Source organism: Carcharhinus amblyrhynchos, chromosome 19 (genome assembly GCF_965287045.1).
Source record: "Carcharhinus amblyrhynchos chromosome 19, sCarAmb.v2.hapA, whole genome shotgun sequence".
In the NCBI taxonomy this organism is placed as follows: Eukaryota; Metazoa; Chordata; class Chondrichthyes; order Carcharhiniformes; family Carcharhinidae; genus Carcharhinus; species Carcharhinus amblyrhynchos.
Window position 1 is genome coordinate 36,470,755 of NC_137342.1, and position 20,996 is coordinate 36,491,750.

General features: G+C 40.7%; 1 protein-coding gene across 1 annotated transcript in view; it reads right to left on the reverse strand.

The window, feature by feature from the left end:
- Positions 1–20,996, reverse strand: part of snd1 (staphylococcal nuclease and tudor domain containing 1) — a 907,822-nt gene that overhangs the window by 845,425 nt on the left and 41,401 nt on the right. The window contains exons 7-9 of the mRNA XM_080207582.1: positions 16,095–16,253; positions 14,515–14,621; positions 11,316–11,406 (exon numbers count right to left, since the gene is read on the reverse strand). Of these exons, the coding sequence (XP_080063708.1) occupies positions 11,316–11,406; positions 14,515–14,621; positions 16,095–16,253 (357 nt within the window). The remainder of the gene's footprint in view (positions 1–11,315; positions 11,407–14,514; positions 14,622–16,094; positions 16,254–20,996) is intronic.

Sequence of the window (20,996 nt, forward strand, 5' to 3'; positions counted from 1 at the left end):
AAGGTACTTCACAAGAGGTTATTGCAGAAGGTCAGGGGACATGGAGTTGGGGGTAGGGTGTTAGCGTGGATAGAGGATTGGTTGTCAAATAGGAGGCAGAGAGTGGGGGTCAACGGGTGCTATTCGGATTGGCAGATGGTGACTAGTGGAGTGCCCCAGGGGTCGGTGCTGGGACCTCAGCTATTTACCATTTATATAGATGATCTGGAGGAGGGAACCGAGTGCAGGGTGTCGAAATTTGCTGATGACACCAAGATTGCTGGAACGGCAAATTGTGCGGAGGGTGTGGAGAGTCTACAGAAGGATCTAGATAGGCTGGGCGAATGGGCCAGGAACTGGCAAATGGAATTTAATGTTGGCAAGTGCGAGGTGGTCCACTTTGGTAGGAATAATGGTAGGAAGGATTATTACTTACGTGGCGAAAAACTGCAGCAGGCGACGGTGCAGAGGGACCTCGGGGTCCTTGTGCATGAGTCGCAAAAACCCAGCTTGCAGGTGCAGCAGGTGGTCAGGAAGGCGAATGGGATGCTGGCCTTCATAGCGAGGGGGATTGAATATAAAAGTAGGGAGGTCTTGCTGCGGCTGTATAGGGCATTGGTGAGGCCGCAGCTGGAGTACTGTGGGCAGTTTTGGGCGCCGTACTTACGCAAGGATATTTTGGCCTTGGAGGGAGTGTAGAGGAGGTTTACTAGGCTGATACCGGAGTTGAGGGGGTTGAGCTATGAGGAGAGGCTGAATAAATTAGGCTTGTACTCGTTAGAGTTTAGAAGAATGAGGGGAGATCTCAATGAGACATATATGATGATGAATGAGATGGATAGGATAGAGGTGGAGAGACTCTTCCCGCTCAGAAAGGATAGTAGGACTAGGGGGCACAGCCTCAAGATAAAGGGGGGGGAGCGGTTTAGAACGGAGTTGAGGAGGAACTTCTTCACTCAAAGGGTGGTGAATCTCTGGAATTCTCTGCCCGTTGAAGTGGTGGAGGCTACCTCGCTAAATATTTTTAAGACGCGGGTTGATGGGTTTTTGATAAGAGGGGGGATGAAGGGTTATGGGGAGAGGGCGGGAATGTGGAACTGAGCCACGACAGATCAGCCATGATCTTATTGAATGGCAGGGCAGGCTCGAGGGGCTGGATGGCCTACTCCTGCTCCTATTTCTTATGTTCTTATGTTCTTATGATACTTACATGCCAACATTACCAAAATAGTAATGTGCACCGCCATTCATCTAATTTTTGTGGAGTCTTGCTATGCATGAAATGACTGAAGCATCTATCGATAATGACACTGCATGTGTGGCAGATCGAGATAGGTCCAATATATAAGGAACTGTACGAAACGTAAAGCATCCTGCTTTCACCTTACTATAACATAACTAAATTGCTGTCTAGTATTATACTAAAACCCAGCAGATTATTCTTCAAACCATATCAGTTGTCTAGTTAACAAAATACAACACAGCTTGTACTCACCTACAAAACACTCAATCTCGACAAATGGTTTAAAATTGATTAAACCTTCAATTCATTAAAAAAAATCAGCAAGTTCCAATTCTTTAATCAAGTCTACCCCTATCAGCTCGGGCGTGTATTTGGTCAACCAATCCTTTCTCGTTACAACCATCAGGCCTCTCTTTTACCATTCCCTTCTCCCTAAGTAGGTAATGTTTGTCGAACAGTAATGGCTAATTCTCCATCCATCCTCCCTCCAATCCATAAGGGCTGGCTGCGACAATTCTGATTAAAACTTACTGCAACACCCTTCAGTGGCTCAACATGTGAACTGCGCTGAATGAGATACTAAAACCACACAGACTAATCTACATCAAGTTACCCAATCAGCCCCATATTCTATGTTGCACTACAGCACAAGTAGATTAATATCCTGCGCTTGCAAAATTCAGAACATAAGCCCTAACATATGACATGAGTCTGTGATTAGACAGCACTTGCTGAATAATCCAGATTCTGCTCAGAATTACACTAACAACCAATGCTAAGATCATCAGTTGGGCTTGCAACATCCTTATCCTTGCTACATATATTCACATGCAAGGACCTGTCCTCTGCATGTGGGAGTGGGGGAGGGGCACTAATTCCTGGTGCATTCTCCATGGTAACATCTCAACCAGAGTCAACTCGCCAAGTAACCAGCCCCTTTTTCTATTTACTGCGAATTGTCGCTCCCTTTGCAATCTGGCATTCTTGTATCTGTTCTGATGAACACGAGATAAAAAGTTTCACCAGTATGTCGCTCTTTTTCAGAAATTCACAATTGGGAAGGAGGAATATAAAACAAAGTCAACAAGGATTCCCATTTCCAAATGCTCTCGAGTGACCCCTGCTGGAAAATGTTCCTATGTTTATTTTGAGCAAGACACATAGCATCATACAACATAGAAGCTCATTTGACCCACCGTGCCTGTTTCACAGAATTGGAGAATGACATATTTTACCAAATTATTTTCCCCACAGCTATTCTCCCTCTTAAGGAAATTCAATTGTACAAATGGAACACCGCAGTCCAATTCTTTATGTAGTGGAAGGAATTGTAGTTTTCAGTTCAACAGCGCCCTCTCATGACAGCATCAAGTTATAAATCTAATTCATTTTATTCTAAGCTAGTTTATGTAACATGGTTTAATATTGCTGGATTGAGGTCTGCTAGTGCAGTCCTAATTCAAACATCACTGCACATATTGTTTGACTTTACTTTGTTCTTTCTTGTTCTCAGTTTGTGTTGTTGTCAGCTCTGCACCACACAAATTATCAGTAGGATTAAAAAGACTAAAGGACATCCTCAAGTACTTCACTGTTCCAATGCACCCCAACAAAAGTACCAAAAGGCTTCAGGATACCTGGGCGTGGGCAGTGGCCCAGAATCAAACCAAGTAAAGAAAGTCATCCCAAATCACATTCCTGCACTGAGGGGCCAGTACCGTAACAGCAGAAACAGAAAATACTGGAAAGGCAGCATTTGTAGAGAACGAGTTAAAAATTTCAGGTCTGTGACCTTTTATCAGAACCAACAAAGAATTATGAAGCCGATTTGTTCGTGAAAGGTCATAGACCTGAAACATACTCTGTCCCTCTCTCTTTCTCTGAGTTTTCCAAAATTCTCTTTCAAAGAATACCACAAGCGTAGAAAAAGGTCATTCAATCGGCACCGACTCTCCGGCAGAGCATCCTACTCAGGCCCTATCCCCATAACCCCACGTTTACCCTGCTAATCCCTTTAACGTACACATCTTGGGACAACATGGGGCAATTTAGCATGGCCAATTCACCTAACCTACACATCTTTGGACTGTGGAAGTAAACCAGAGCACCCAGAGGAAACCCACACAGACACTGGGAGAACATGCAGACTCCACAGTCATCCAAGGCTGGAATTGAATCCAGGTCCTTGGCACTGACACAACAGGGCTAACCACTGTGTCACCATGCCATCCCAATTTCTATTTCAGATTTCCAGCATCCATAGCCAAAGAATTTGCTTTTGTATCTGTCACATGGCAGATCTCCCAGCTACCAGTCAGCACAGAATGCTATACAGTCACCCAGAGAAAATGTTTCTAAAATGAACTTTGCCAAAGATGTTCCCACCATTTATAATACAAATAATTTCCCTAATATTGTAATGAACCAAATAAATGACCAGTAAAGCACAAAGGACTCCATCTTTGAGTCAAAAGATGGTGGGATCAAGTTCCGTTCCAGAGATTTGAGTAAAAATCTGTGCTGTCTCTTCTGAGAGAGCCCTGCAATGTTGGAGATGTTGTCTTTCTGGATGATTACCAGGTGGCTCCCTTCAGTGCTGTGTCATTCTATAATTCTCTCTTCTTCTGTGAACAGCTTGTATTAGAAGTGTCTAGAAGTATATGCAGTAAATTATTTTCAACAGCAGCAACCTTTGTGGGCAGACTTGGAAGCCATTATGCATGGATCAAGGTCCCTATTAACAGCAAGGTGAATAACCAATTATTTGTTTGGAAGGTTTGGAAAAAGATACATTTTTGATCAGGACATCAGAAAAAACTTCCCATCATCGAAAGAATGCCACGGGGCTGTCAATATCCACTTGAATCAGCTGAACAGGCTACATTTCCATCCAATATCTAATCAAACAGCACTTGGCGTAGATCATATGCTTACATTCTGCTGAGGGCCACAACTCAAAACTGACTGTAAAAGTTTCTATACGTATGCAAAGAGGAAAAAGTTGACAAAAACAAATATAGGCCCCTTACAATCAGAAATGGGGGAAATTCACAATGGGGAATAAAGAAATGGCAGAGAAATTAAATTCATACTTTGCTTCAGTCTTCACAAAGGAAGACATGAATAACATACCAGGAGTTCTGAGAGAATCATGTTGTAGTGAAGAGCTGAAGGAAATCAGCATTAGTAGGGAAATGGTTTTGGGGAAATTGATGGGATTGAAGGTGGATAAATCTCCAGGTCCTGATGATCTTCATCCCAGAGCACTTAAGTGGCCCTGGAAATAGTAGATCCATTGGTAGTTATTTTCCAAAATTCTCTGGGCTGGTTTCTACAGATTGGTGGGTAGCTAAATTTAAGCCCACTGTTCAAAAAGAGAGAGTAAAAACAGGGAGCTATAGACCAGTGAACTTAACTTTGACAACTGGGAAAGTTGCTAGAGTCCATTATCAAGGATTTCATAACTCAGTATTTGGGAGGCAGTGGTATAATCAGACAAAATCAGCACGAATTTACAAAACAGAAATCACGCTCTTGGAATTCTTTGAACGTAACTAGTAAAGTTGACTGAGGGGAACCAGTGGGTGAGGTTTATTTAGACTGAGGCTTTTGACAAGGTCTCACATAACATGCTACTATGTAAAGTGGTATAGCACATGGGAATACAGGTAATGCCTTGAGATGGCTAGAAAGCTGGTTAACAGATAGGAAGCATAAATGGGTCCTTTTCTGATTGGCAACCAGTGACTAGTGGGGTTCCACAGGGATCTGTGCTAGAATTTCAGCTGCTTGCATTATATATTAATGATTTGGAAGAGGGAATTGAATGTATGATCTCCAAATTTGCAGATGATAAAAATGGGCAGGTGGGTGAGCTGTGAGGAAGATGCAGTATGATTTGGAGAGACTTCAGCATCATTTGGACAGGCTGTGTGTGGGTATGGACGTGTCAGATGCAGTATGATGTGAATAAATGAGGTTATCTACTTTGGGGGCAATAAGAATAAGTTGGGTTACTTGAATGGGTATAAACGGAGAGAGGTGGATACTCAGCGAGACCTTGGTATCCTTGTGCATCAGCTGCCAAAAGTTAGCGTGCAGATACAGCAGGCAGTAAAGGCAGCAAATCATGTGTTGGCCTTCATAGCAAGAGAATTTGACTAAAAGGATTGGGATGTTTTACTGCAATTATCTAGGGCATTGCTAAGGCCACATCTGGGGTAGTGTGTACGGTTTTGGTGTCCTTATCTGAAGAAAGATGTCTTTGCTATAGGGAAAGTACATTGAAAGCTTACCAGGCTGATTCCTGGGATGACGGGTCTGTCATGAGGACAGATTAAGTCAGTTAAGATTACATTCACTGGAATTTGTAAGACAGAGGGGATCGCATAGAAACTTATAAAAATCTAACAAGGTAAATTCAGAAAGAATGTTCCTAATAGTCAGGGAGTCCAGGGGTCGTAGTTTGAGGATAACCAGTAAACATTTTAGAACGGAGGTGAGGAGAAATTTCTTCACCCACAGGGTGATAAATGTGTAGAATTCACAACCACAGAACTTAGCTGAGGCCAAAACATTGAGATTTCAGGAAGAAATTCAATATAGCTCTAGGGGCTGAAGGAACCAAAGGGGTGGGAGGGAAATCAGGATATTGAATCCAATGATCAGGCATGATGAAAATGAATGGCAGACCAGGTTTGGAGGGCTGAATGGTCTACTCCTGCTTCTAGTTTCTATCATCTGACTCCAGAATGACTTAGCAACTGAGTCAAGCTGACCATTTGAAGAACATGTCAATTACTATTAAGTGATCTTTGAAAGTGTATTCTTTACAATCTCATTTTTCTGTACACAGTATATGTTAATTCAACAATATTTGACCTGTACCATGATACTGTTTTCACAGTGAGTCCCCAAAATGCAACTTGGCATGCATGCCATAGCTAGTTTCCAGTCAGTTTTCATTATGCCAAGAAACGAGCAGGTGGTCCAAAAATGCACATGTAGTGCCTTGTGTTGTTATTATTTTCTTTTAAGTGAAGAGTCATCTCTTCTGTCAGTTCCTTTCAATCCAGAGTAAAGCAAATAGCCAAAACTATAATTCACACTCTAATTTAGACATAGAGTAACAAATATTTTCTACCAAATGCATCATGAACAACGTTCTCTACTCAGACCTGTACACAGTGCACCAAAAACACCACCAACATTGGCTCCACCTCAGCTACCACACATCACATGTTTTTAAACAGGGGTCCATAAAAGGATCTCAGACCATCAGATTTTTATCTTCTTGGGGCTGAATGAATATGCAACATGGGCAGTCTTGAATTCTTAATACAACATATTTTTTGGCTTAATTGAATAAGTCAATAAGTAAGAGCAAACATCTGAAATCACAGCACCTTTCCTTTGGATTGCTGACACTGGCTCTTTGAAAAATGCAAATGAGGGTACTTCATAGAGTGGTTTTATTTGCAATAAGGTAATCAGGGTTTCCTTATAATATGGTTTTGTGCATTTCCACCAAAATCAAAGGGTGGGCCCTATGCGTTGGCCATCAAAACACTTAGAAACAAAACTTTGAATTTTCCAAATGATGCACATGGTTGGCTCAATAATAACTCCAAGCTTACTGTCCACTTCCTATCACTTATTAAGCAATAGGCAGTCATCAGTTCCACGAGGTTGAGTTTGGGGAATGACGATGGGTGGTGTGGTGGCACAGTGGTTATCACTGCTGCCTGACTAACACCAGGGACCCAGGTTCAATTCCAGCCTTGGTTGACTGTTTGCTTGGAGCTTGCACGTTCTCAGTGTTCGCGTGGGTTTCCTCTCAGTCCAAAGATGGACACTGGAATGGCTGTGATCAGTGCACAGGGTTATGGAGATTGAGCAGGAGAGCGGACCTAGTTATAGTGCTCTTTGAGGATAGAATTATAGAAACCCTACGTGCAGAAAGAGGCCGTTTGGCCCATCAAGCCTGCATCGACCACGATCCCACCCAGGCCCTACCCGACATCCCTACATATTTACCCGCTAATCCCTCTAACCTATGCGTCTCAGGACACGGGCAATTTTCGCATGACCAAACAACTAACCTGCACATCTTTGGACTGTGGGAGGAAACCGGAGCACATGGAGGAAACCCACACAGACACGAGGAGAATGTGCAAATTCCACACAGACAGTGACCCAAGCCGGGAATCAAACTCAGGTCCCTGGCGCTGTGAAGCAACAGTGCTAACCACTGTTCTATCCTACCGTGTAGGATGATGCTACTTTGATAGGCAGAATGGCTTTCTTCTGCACTTTAGGGATTCTAAGAATTTTATGATGAGACACTAACTGCAGTTATGGTTGACTCAGTTGGAAATCCAAGAAAGATAGCACCACCCTGAAAGTTGTATATTTGCCTCCTAGAAGCACATTTCAATCTTTTTTAAACACTAATGTTAAAGCAGTTACCAAATGTGAAGTCGGGGTCATCAATCTGAAAGAAAACAGTTAAGATTCCAAGATCCATTTCACAATCCACAGGCATTATATTCTGATAGAAATAACAGGGTCAAGAGGTTCAAACTTCAATCGTTGTCAGGTTCAGCTCACTGAAGGCCAGGTTATAGCCAACTTAAATACATGTACCTTGAGCCACATTATAAGCCAATCTTGCAGGCAAGATCGTACAAATCCATAGTCAATTAAAAAAACCTTCCTGTACACCTTATATCATAAACTGGGGAAAGCGGATTCGTTAAAAGCACTGATCGTGATTTAGATTAATGTATTTGTTTTTAAAATGGTTTGGTTAAATAAAACTGAAATTACAAAAAGTAATTTGCAGCATCAGCTCTCAGAACAGCATTCATTTCTATTTCATGATCACCCCAAAGTGGACAAAGTGACATAGTACAGCATGACTATTCAATGGAAAGCTTACTTGAAATCGTATTTCAGTGACCTTAGACAATGCAAGTGCTTATCTTGAGCAGTCTAATAGCCCTAAACAACAATAGCAACTCTGAGGACAGAAACCCTACAGTTGGATAAGCAATAACCTTTTTGTTGTTGCCATTTAATGTGTAAAAATCCCACTATGCCTCACTTCACAAGGTAGATACAGCCAGATATATCTTGTATTAAGCTAAATCACTAAGCAGCTTACTCAAAATAACATATTTACAGAAGATAGTATAGTATCAGTCCAAAAGTATGTCCACAGCCAGTTCACAATGGGTTAAACAAGCAAATCAATTGGAGACCCGATAAAGCTCTTGTACAATGAGATTTCGAGAATACATCTTTCACTGCAGTGCAAGAATGATGGCAGCACCTTAGGGAAAATAATAAGACGACCCTCTTTTCAGGTTGCTAAGATACTCAAATACATATTTGTTCTCAGTCTGGCAATGCTTCGAGTTAACATTTCTCAACCTAGTTTTCAAATCCCTCCAAAGCCTCCTTTGCAATCTCCTCTGGTCCTATAACCCTTTGCCATCTTATTCTTGCCCCTTGAAAACCCCTGATTTTAACCACTGTATCATTGGAGGCCATGATATCAGCTGCCTAGGAAATTTCTTCCCTAGTATCAATAGAACTATCAACTTCAGATGGTAAAAATGAAAGAAATATTTACACTTTGGAAGAAGAGGCACATGCAGCTCTCACAATCACTGTTGTCTGCAATCAGCAAGCACCCCATTTCAGAGCCCTTGCTTTGCATTCATAATGCTCCAGTCACACCAGTAGGAAAAAAGCTACATGGAATGAATGTGGCAACCCTGAAATTAGACAACAGTCTTGTGGTCCACACTCAGAACCCAGAAGGGCTCCATGTGGCCCACAAGCCACAGGTTGTCCACCACTGACCTATTCCATTATCTCCTGATATAGTTGTGTCAAATTTTGTTTGGTAATACTCCCAAGAAGCACCTTGTAATGTTTTACTATGTTTAAAGGTGCTATATAAATACAAGTTGCTGTTGTGAAAACAGATGCATGCCCATGCATCAATGTTTCTTCCCTGTACCTCATGGACATACAAAACAGAATCACTAATGCACAAAATGTGTGACATTTTTATTTTATAAATGCTTCGGAATATAGTCGTGGCAAAAGTGTGTTTGCTACGGTGCTGATATAACATATCTGCATTTTCAGTGCATGTCACAATCTAATGTTGTCTGGATTAAAGTAAACAGGTTTCCTGACTGGATTAACTAATGACACATTTATTCATAACAATTCTGAAATTAAAATATGTTCATACTGAGGACATTTTGCTTCTGTAGACATCTTAAGCTATTTTGTTTTTAAATGTATTTGTTATTTTAATTGAGTTTGTGGCTTTAAAGCTGAAGTAAGGAAAGTTAAAAATCATGGAATGGGTAAAATATTCAATGATTTTGTTCAAGGTCAAAACATCCCAAAGGCTGGCCAGGGACTTCCACCACATGGAATGTAATTTGTTGCCCAGGAGATTTTAGAAATGGCAAAAATGCAGCATTCATGGATCTGAGCAATAATGAGTAATTTAGTCTTGTTATGATCCCAGCTGTAAGAACAATGAACAAGTGCAATACTTGTTAATGCACAGAAGAAAAAGGAAATGAGCAGCAGGGCTCCAAGATTAAACTGAAACATCAAAAGCTTCTTTACAAACTTGAAGAAAACAAACACACAATAAAGACTAAATAGGTACTTTGAGCAAATAAGATAATGATTCTAAACCACATGATTTTCTACCTTCAACTTAATCCAACAAATTTAGTCCAGTTTAATGTCTTCACTGTGGTTTTTACTCAGACAGGATATTAAACATACTCATTCTGGCTGGTAATTCCTTTTTCTTTAGATCTGGCTGCGCAGGTCACTGTTCAGGTCTACCAATACAACCTTCTGGTCCAAGTATAGGCATCATTAACCATTGCACACCACAATCCACCAGACACATGCAGACACTCCCTTGGTATATACTCCATAACCAGATTTCTCTCTTCACCGAGCTACCCAATTCATAAGAATTCCCTCTCTAAACACAGAACTGAGTTGTCTGGTTAAACTCAATGAACTAGATGTCTGCAGGCTCTTGGTTAGCTCTTCTCTCAATTATTTTCTCCCAGACAACAACAAAACCAACCAGCTTTCCTTTTAGAGGATAGCTCCATCCTCTGTCATTTTCTTCAATGGAAGCCTCAGGGGTTTCTTGCTTCTGAAAGTCTCTCAGCTAGGTCAAACATCCAAGCATAGTTTGCAAACACACACAAACAAACCAAATTAAACCAAAAATTAACACCTCCAATTGATCTTAAACTGAAATGAAATTGCTGCAGCCTTATCCCTTAATACAATCCATAATAGAGGCAGTTTCAACACTACCAGAAATCACTTGCCCTACCCATTGATACAACCTAAATATTAGATATTACAGTACAATTTCAGCCATGGAGTGCATCAATTCAAGTAAGCAGGATGATAATGAATCAGCAGCCATTCAATTTACATTCAGACATGTTTCCGTATTGTCAAGAAAGCAACAGATCATTTCCTCGATGGAGACAACTGGGTGCGCGCACGCGCGGCAACAAAAACAGAGTTTCTGCTCACAATTGTTAGTTGTTCATTTTTGGCAGAAAGTACACATGGGGATATTCGGCAAGCACCAGATTGAGCTCAGCTTTTGATGCTTTCCATTGTTAAACAGTCTTCTGACATTTACTGCTCAAGCTTACAAAGGAATCCTATTCAGACAAAAACTTCAGAATGGTAGCCCAGCAAAGGTCAATGCTTCTGGGAGCAAAAATGAAGTTTAAACACAGCACACCAGGGATTTGAAGCTGCAAGTCTCAACTCACTGAGCACCTGATCTCAACTACAAAGCACAGAAAAGTACCACCTCATCCAGAAGACCGATGAGAAAAAAAAATCACCTCTACAGAGCTATATTTTAACACCTCCCCAGTCATTTACTATCCAAACCAATCAAGCAGACAAGGTACTCAACATTTTCAATTCAAAGCAAGAATAAGAGCATATACTTTTCAAAAATCACATTAATTCACTCCCACTGTTAATTGTAATAATGGACACGAACCTTGGCCATAAAGTGCTTGTCCTTCTGATCCATATTAGCTGTTGGAGCTACGTAATCTTTCCAGATCCGGATTTTGCGTTCTTTGGCAGATCTGTCAACACAAGAAAGAATATTTCAACTGCATGATTTACCTTCAGCTAAAGAGCACCAAACCCAAATGGTTACTAGGGAACGGAGGGGCTGAGGAAAATGGGATGATCAAGGACGAAAGCTACTGATTCAGCCTAGCACAGAGGAGGCGTGATTTTGGCGACCCGGGTGATGCTGAAATCTGTACTAATTTACAAACTGCAGCCACTATACTTGTCAGAGCTGTTGCTGGTGCAAAGTAACCAATTGCTGTTTCACCTGAAAAAGCTTAGATAGATGCAATAGTCACCTCAACAAGTTAGCAGGGATTGAGACTTGTCCACTTCGTTCTCGTACGAACAGAAAAAAAAGTCGGCCACATGTATCATGGGGTCTCAGAGCTGGTCCCAGGACTTTCCTAGCAGTCTCCACTCCAATGTCACCATTATGACCTCAGAGCTTGCGACCCATTAGGAGACATGACCGACAGTTTGGGAACCCCGAGAAAGAAAAATTATTTCTGCAATGTCCAAATGCTGCATACAAGTCGAAATCCTTGAACCAGCACCTATTTGAGACACACAATCCCGACATGGCTGAATGCAAGACATGCATGCTGAACGTGTCAATTATTTCCCCCTTAATTTCTGAAGAAAATAGGATGGAACTCTGCCTCCCACAAAATGCATGATGTAGAAAGTAGAGGGAGGGGTGAATGCAACATGAACCTTCGAAATGGAGGCTTAGCAGAGTATGGGAATCTTTGAAAAATGCAAGAATTTTTCTGCATCAAGTCAGAAAACTAGCAACTAGCCAAGTGCAATACACATGTTTATTGCAGCTGTATTTTATATTGAGGTATTACTGTATGTGACAGATTAAAATGAAAACCAAGAAAACTCAGGTTCATTACAAGCAAACTGATCAATCACAAACGCAAAGATTTTGAGACAGAGTATTAAAGTAAGAATCAGCCAGTGGTATAAACTGTGTGTTTTATTTTTAAACTATCAAGCTCCTCAATGCATTGAACAAGACAGCGTAATTCAAGTGCAAACTCAACTAGAACACAATGGGATAACAGTTGCCCATCGAATGTAGCTAGCGAAGGAGGCTAGCTTCCTGTTCCAGATGTATGCTATGTAGGCAGGTCACAGCAGCCTGTCAGTACTATTTCAGTGAACTCGTGAAATGGACACTGGACCAGAGGACCATCTATACGCTAGCTAAACCTTAGTCCGCTTTTGAGTCAGCACATGCAGGGCTGGTTAGTGGAGAAAATTTGAAGGGGTAAAAGTACAAAGATGTTTAAAGTAAAGTTTATTTATTAGTCACAAGTAAGGCTTACATTAACACTGCAATGAAGTTACTGTGAAATTCCTCTAGTCGCCAGACTGACACCTGTTCAGGTCAACGCATCTAACTAGAACACCTTTCAGACTGTGGGAGGAAACTGGAGCACCCAGAGGAAACCCATGTAGACATGACGAGAATGTGCAAACTCCACATATACAGCAACCTAAGGTGGGAATCAAACCCAGTCCCTGGCACTGTGAAGCAGCAGTGCTAACCACTGTGCCACCGGGTAATCCATTAAACTTTCTTCAATAGTAGCTGCTTTAAATTGACTAATGAAGAGAAGAGAAGGCTGTCAAATGGCACAACAATCTTATCAGAAGGTTGGTGACAAAAATGTTATAATGTGCTAAAGAAAATACACATACTAGCACCAGAGAGCACTGAACAGAGGAACAATTCAACTACAAATCTTTATCATCCAGCCCATACAAAGCAGCACTCCACATCACTGCTTACTGCCATTAGAAGGCGAGCAAACACAACTTATTCACCATTCTACTTGTGTTGATGCAATTCAGTCAGAGAACACACGTCCACCCAAATTAAGATGGAGCTGAGACAAGCCATTCAGAACATAGTTGGAAGGATTTTTGAAACACTCCTTGGCTAATATTTCCAGGGCTCTCTTTCCAAATACCAGCTTTGGTCTGATCTCAAGAACGTACAACAGCCAAACGGCAAACACAATCCCACATGAATATATGAATAAATTCACCTGAAAACAGAAAACTAAGATTTAAAATGCAATCTGGTCACAAGGAAACAAGAGTCAGGAACATATTTCATCGTTGCTGTTAAGATTTCTATCTGCCTTGGGATGGACTTAACATGCATAAGAGAATCAACACCTCCCACTCACGCAGCAAACGCCTCCGCCCAACATTAGCACTCAGCTTACAGGAGATTTTACACTTATGATTGTTTCCAAAAGTGAAAAATCCAATGATTGGTGGGTGTGTGTGTGTGTGTGTGTGTGTGTGTGGGGTGCAGCGGCGCCAAATAGGACAGAACTTAAGAAATGGAAGCAATTGAAGAAGCGAAAGGTCACAGAGCCTGTGACATTATTCTATAAGATCATGGCTGATATTTTACCTCAACTCCACTTTTTCACCATACCCCTCAAGAGTCTAAAACTCTACCATGCCTTGAATATACTGAACAAATGGGAATTCATATTCTTCTTGGATAGAAAATTCCAAAGATTTGCAATCGCCAAGTGAAGAAATTTCTCCTCATCCCAGTCCTAAATGCCTGACCCTTTATTCTAATACTATAACCCCTAGCACTAGGCTTTCCAGCCAATAGAAACAGTCACACCAACATATGAATTAAGTGCAGAAGTTGGTCATTTGACCCATCTATCCTGCTCCATCATTCAATAAGATCATAGCTGATCTGATTTTTCACCTCAACTCCATTCCCACCTATTCTGATAAGCTTTTCGCCCCCTTGCTTATCAAGAACCTATCGACCTCTGTCTTAAAGATATTCAAAGACTCTGTTTGCACCCTTTTTGAGGAAGAGTTTCAAAGACTGGACCAACTCAAAAATTTCTCATCTGTCTTAATTGCTTTTGTTTCACATATTTCAATAGGAGCAATTGCTTGGATAGTGATCAGATGAAGTTGAAAACAGAGGGTTGGGATGGGGTGCCAAATTTTGTCTCCCCAGTGAATTGAACACTCAAACAACATCACTACTGTATTTCTGGCTAGAATTTTGTTGTGAAAAAAAATTTCTACTTCCAAACTCTCTTAATTAAACAATTTACCTTTCACTTGCTCGAAGTTTTTCAGGACCCTGGGTATAAACTGCAATCGACCAGTCAACACAGCGAGCAAATCCTTCACGAAGTAGCAACTCAGTGATGTTACCATTCTGAGGATGAAATGGGAAATTGTGTGTTGCTTTTAAAAGACAAGATAAATAAACCACAACATTTTTTCTGGTTATGTCACAAAACAGAAAAGGCAGTGCCTTCCCTTGCCTTTGTCTGCTGCAGACTCTCGCACATCTGCTTTTTACAGCAAAGTTCAATCCAACCATTGCTAATACAAACCAGCAGGAGAGGTTGAAGACTTGCTTTCATTTATATTTGTTTAGTCATTTGGTGCAACTAGTGCCATAAAATATTAACCATACTGTCTCCCAGTTCTTTTCTAGCATTATGCCCCTTTTATGTTTTCTCCTGAACTTTGAAAGATTGTTTTTCTTTCTGGAACCAGCAGATGGCAGAATTGAGTCACTTCAGCTGGTTTTAATCTTGCTGTTTACAGATTAGGCAGATTTTCACAACAAAGCATGTCGTTGACAGTGCTATAAATCAGCATGATTGCTCACCAGTGTTAGCCTTGTTCCAAACACAGACAAAAAAAGCTGGACTCAAGAAGGGAAGAATGTACAACTGCCCTTGACATAAAGGCAGCATTGGACTAAGTGTGGCATGGAGGAGGACCAGTAAGATTGAAATCAATGGGAATTGGCTGGGGAGTGGGGGGAGAGGAGGATTGTGATTGTTGGAGGTCAATTATCCCAGTCCTGGAACATTGCTGCAGGAGTTCCTCAGGGTGGTGCCCTAAACCCAATCATCTTCACTGCTTCATCAATGATTTTTCTTTCATCACAAGAACAGAAGTGGGGATGTTCACTAATGACTGTGCAATATTCAGCACCCTTTGCGACGACTCTGATGCTGAAGCAGTCTGTGTCCACACGCAACAAGACCTGGGCAACATTCAAACTTGGGCTGATAAGTGGCAAGTAACATTTATGCCACACAAGTGGCAGGCAATAATCAGCTCCAACATGAGAATCTAAGCATTCCCCATAATATTAACAGCATTACCATCGCTGAATCTACCATCAACATCCTGGGGTTACCACTGATCTGTACCAACTAGTTTTGGATAGAAGAGCAGCTTAGAGGTTGGAAATTTGCTGTATCTATATAATGTCTGATCTTGTAAGTGTCTTGAATCATTACAAAAGCTTCCTAATTTTTAAATTTATCTCTGCTTATAGTATATAATCTATGCCAAACGGCACAGGGGGAGCATCTGTGATTTGATTTATTGTCACATTTATTAACATAGTGAAAAGTATTGTTTCTTGCGTGCTATGCAAAGCATACCATTCACAGAGAAGGAAACAAGAGAATGCAGAATGTAGTGTTACAGTCATAGCTAGGGTGTAGAGAAAGATCAACGTAATGCAAGGCAAGTCCATTCAAAAATCTGACAGCATCAGGGAAGAAGCTGTTCTTGAGTCAGCTGGTATGTGACCTCAGACTTTTGTACCTTCCCCTCAACCCCTGAAGGTTTCCCCCAATTGGTTTCAATTGTGAAAACTCACCGGGTGAAGAATGGTTCCCAGAATAACCTGATTCTGCACACTCTCTAAGATGATCTGAACATCCCTTTGCAGAAGGCGCGATTCCGTGAAAAACTTTGCTTCAGCAGCAAATGGTTCTGTTGTTTCTGTCCCATCAGCATCACGTTTAAATGTTGGGCACTGTGCAAACAAAGGTGCAAAATAAATCAAACTCCGCACATGCTAGCAAATTACAGCAGAGGTTGCCTGTTCTACTTCAGTTGCGTCAGATCACAGACTAATATCTATATTACACCAACAATTATATGGGTTGTGTAAGCTGAACTAAGCAGTCTTGAGACATTACAGGCCTACAGCTGTAGCAATAACACTACAGAAATTTCACTCAAGTTATTTCAGTATCCAGAAAGAAATCCTGTATAAAAGTTGACATTTTACAGCCACTGACTATAGTCACTTAGTCTCAGCTGATAATACTCTTCTTTCTGGAGCAGGAAGCTGTAACTTTTAAGCAGATTATCTGGGTAGGCATGCCAGTACCACAAATGATGACTGTTGCATTGTCTCAAGCGCCATTCTTTTAAATAATACAGAAACAGATCTGCTTGCAACCTTCAGATAGATATTAGAAGTTGTAATGGACATAAAGAGAGCTGGTACTGTTAAATTATGTAATGGTTAAAGGCTTTCTTCATGCAAAATTATCTTGTGGTTTGAAGTTTAATAATGTATGCTACTTTAATATTTTGTTGAATGGTTACAGCACAGTCAGCTGCCATTCAGCCCTCATATGCATACTGCCACTCTCACTTTTCCCTTGGTTTGCCACATTCTCCTTTATCATTCAATTCCCTGTTGAATCCCTTGATTGAACCTGCCTCCACCGTCCTCTCACACAAGGTACTGCAGGCCCTAACCATTTGCTGTACTGAAAGAATATTTTCTCATGAAGCAATTCTTTCGTCACCTACCTTAAATCTCCAATTCTCAATTCTTCCACCAATGGGAACCTTTTCTCCACATCTCCTCATACTTTTGAATATATACATCAAATCTTTTCTCCATAACTGAAATTCCTTGGAGACCATGCTCATTAATCTTTTCTGCCTTCTCTCTAATGCCTTCATTTGTCCAGTTGAGGCTGGACCTGTATTTTATGTAGATATAACATATTTCCTTCCTTTTGTACTCTGTACCCCTATTATTAAAGCGTAGAATGCTGTATGCTTTTTTAACCACACTCTCAACCTGTCCTACCACTTTCAATAATTTGTACATATGTACACCCAGGTGCCTCTGATCTTGCACCTCTTTTAGAACTACACCATTGTATAATATTTCTCTACAATTTTCCTAACAAAATGAATCACTTCACACATCTCTGCATTAAATTTCACCTGACTCTTGTCCCTCCATTCCACCAACCTAAGTCCTTTTGAACTTCTACACCATTCTGTGAACAGCTCACAATAGTTTCAAGTTCCACGTCATCTGTACATTTTGAAAATGTGCCTTGTACACTGAAGTCATGGTCATTATTATACATCAAAAAAAGGAGTCCCAACATGAAACTCTACTATAAACCTTCCCCCCAGACCAAAATACAGCCACTCACCACTACCCTGTTTCATGTCACTCAGCCAATTTCATGTGTTGCACAGTTCTTTTTATTCCACGAGTTCTAACTTTGCTCACAAGTTCACCGCGTCGCACTTTATCAGATATCTCACGGAAATCCAAAATTTATGCAAGTTAAACACGTTTTGCCCTTAACAAATCTATGCTGCCTTTCCTTAAATAACCTGCATTTGTTCAAGCGCCTATTAATTCTGCCCCAAATTATAATTTCTAAAAGCTTCCCCACCAAACTGACCAGGTTGCTGGACTTATCTTTACAAAGGTTAACATGTGCAATTCTCGAATTCTGTGGCACCACCCGCTTCCAAAAAAGACATTATGGCCAGCGTCTCTGCAATTTCCACACCCTTCCCTCAGTATCTTTAGATTCATCTCACCTAGTTGTGATACCTTACCAACTTTAAGCAGACCGTTTACTCCATACTTTTTCACAAATTTTAACCTCTTCACCATGACTTGGGTAGTATCATCTTCCTTGGTAAAGACAGATGCAAAGCATTCTTTTAGTACCCAAGTCATGCCCCTTGTCATAAGAACAAGAAGAAGTGGGCAAGTTCAGCCCCTCGAGCCTACTCTGCTCTTCAACATGATTATGCTGATGTCATCTCAGCCTCATCATCTTCCTGCCCTCTCCCCATAACCCTTTCACTACTAATTCCACTACTAATTAAAAACCCCATGAGTCTCCTCAAATTTATCCAATGTACTGGCACCCACTGCACCCTGGGATAGAGAATTCAACAGATACACTACAACCTAAGCCTCCTCATTTCTGTTTTAAATCTACCACACCTAGTCTAAAACTCTTAGCCTAGCCCAACATGGGGAAACATCTGCTCCATGTCAATCCCCTTTAACATCTTATATACCTCAATCAGATCTCCTCTCATTAGGTCTAACCTGTTAGCAAACCTTCTCCGAACTAGCTCTCATATACTTGCATCCTGCCTCAAGTAAGAGGGCCAAAGCTGCACTCAGCACTCCAGAAGTGGTCTCACCAACTCCCTATACAGTTGCAACAACCCTCCCCTACTTTTATACTTTATTCCATTAGCAATGAATGCCAAAATTCCATTTGCCTTCCTTATTAACTGCTGTATCTGTGATTCATGCACAAGGGCATCCATCACCATGCCTCTCCATCTGCCCCACTGCTCTTTTTACTACCCTTTTATTATTTGGCTATAGAAGATTTTTGAATTCTCTTTTATATTAGCTGCCAATCTCTTCTAAGGCTCCCACTTTGTTTTTCTCATTTTTTCAATTCTCCACTGAACCTTCTACATTCAGCTTGTGCACAATTGCATTATCTGCCTGATATCTGTCATAAGAATACTTTTTCTACTTCATTTTAATTGCTATCTCTTTTGTAATCCAGACTGGAACTCTGGATTTGTTTATCCTCTTTGTCCTCTTTGGGATATGTCTTAACTGCACCCAAGCTGTCCTCCTCTTTAAAGGCAACTCTTTGCTAATATAGGCATGTACTAAGGTGACTGTAAAATGGCACCAAGCTTGCAACCCTACAGGCCAGAGGGCTGATGCAGGAACCAGAGAAATGTTACCCTAGTAAAATAAGGGACTCCCTTCTCAAATTTTCGATAGGCTGTTGAAGAGTAGAGTGATTTTTACTCTAGTTTATCATGCAATATTTGATCTAAAAGTTCTGGATTGCCAATATAAAGGGAGTTTTTCTCCATCTCCATGTTATATCATAGGTCTTGGGAGTGCTTAACAATGATAGCAGTGACCAGAAATGAAAAGTGCTCCATTCCTCAGCAGGTCATCACTGAGCACAAATTTTTTTTTTTGCTTTCAATAAATCAAATGTCCATAAGTAATTATTTTACAATTTAATGCACAATTATTCTACTATTGAAGCATAGCAGTGTTTAAATTCTTCCTGCTCTAAGGTCAGAAAATCTAATCGCCATAAGCAAGCACAAACTGAGATGATTCTGAATTTGAATGTTTGATCAGTGAACTTTGCAGATTGAAATATGTTAGTCAAGTTCAGGTTCCGAATAAAACAAACAATATTTCAAAATGGTTTTGTGAGCAGTGTCTGGAACAGGCTGACGTATATTATTTGCTGGACACTTGTAAATATATAAATAATAGTATGGGACATCTGAGCTCAATTCAGCTGCTAAAATTGTGTTTGATTTCAAGGAATTTCCTACATGCCACAACAGGCAACACAAAACATAAAATATATAAAGACTTGCGTTTGTATGGCATCTTTCATAACCCCAGGATTTTGCAAAGCACTGTACAGCCAACAAAGTACTTTGAAGAACAGCCACATATAGAGAACATGGCAGCCAATTCCTTCCCTCAAGCTCCCCCCGACATCATAATATCTAGATAATCTTGGTGATATTGACTGATTGGCCTTGACACTGGGGGAAGCTCCCAAGTCTGTTAAGAGGTGAAGTGCAGTGAGCGAAAATGCAAAAGAGAGGTTCTTCCAGAGGAGGACGACAAACCATTATGCCACCCTTGCACATTAGCTGGCTTCACAACATATTTTACTGATGATGGACAACACAAGAAAGCCAGGGACATGAAAGAATAAAAACAAAAAACAAAGTTATGCGCCAATCATTAAAATCTCATGTCATGGAATAATTTACTAAAAAGTTAATTTACTCCCATGACATTAGCACCAGCCAGGTTTCAAAACAGCTTCAAGATGGGGCACCATTGGAGAGAGAAGGAGTGGGTGATGCATATCCACTGACTGGCATCTTCTCTTCGCAACAAGATTTGGTTTAAAAATCATCAAAGCTTTAAGGATTACAGGCAGATGAACTCTATCAACAAAATTTAATTCTCAAATGAAAAAAATTCTGACTTACCATGTGGATGTATTAAAACACAGCCTAGTAACAAACTATAATTTTTTATGGGGGTGGAAGAGAAAATTAAATGCCCACAGAAATATCAATTGATTCTTAAATGTTAGGCATCAAGGTGGTGCAGGGGAGATTCTGCCACCAAAATCTCTTTTACTTTAACCTTGCCATCAATTCCCACTGTCCTTAGTTGTCAGTGGTTCATACTGAGTTAAAAAACAGAAAGAAATGTAAATACGCTGCAGGTCAAGCAGTATTTGTGGACAGAAGCCGAGTTAATGTTTCAGACCAATAATCATCCATCACAACAGGTTTGAGTTCGGTTATCGATCTCTTAAATTAATTCTGTTTCTCCCTCCACAGTATTTCCAGCAATTTCTGTTCTTCTTTCAGAATACTCAACAGCTGAGACATTTAGGTTTCATTG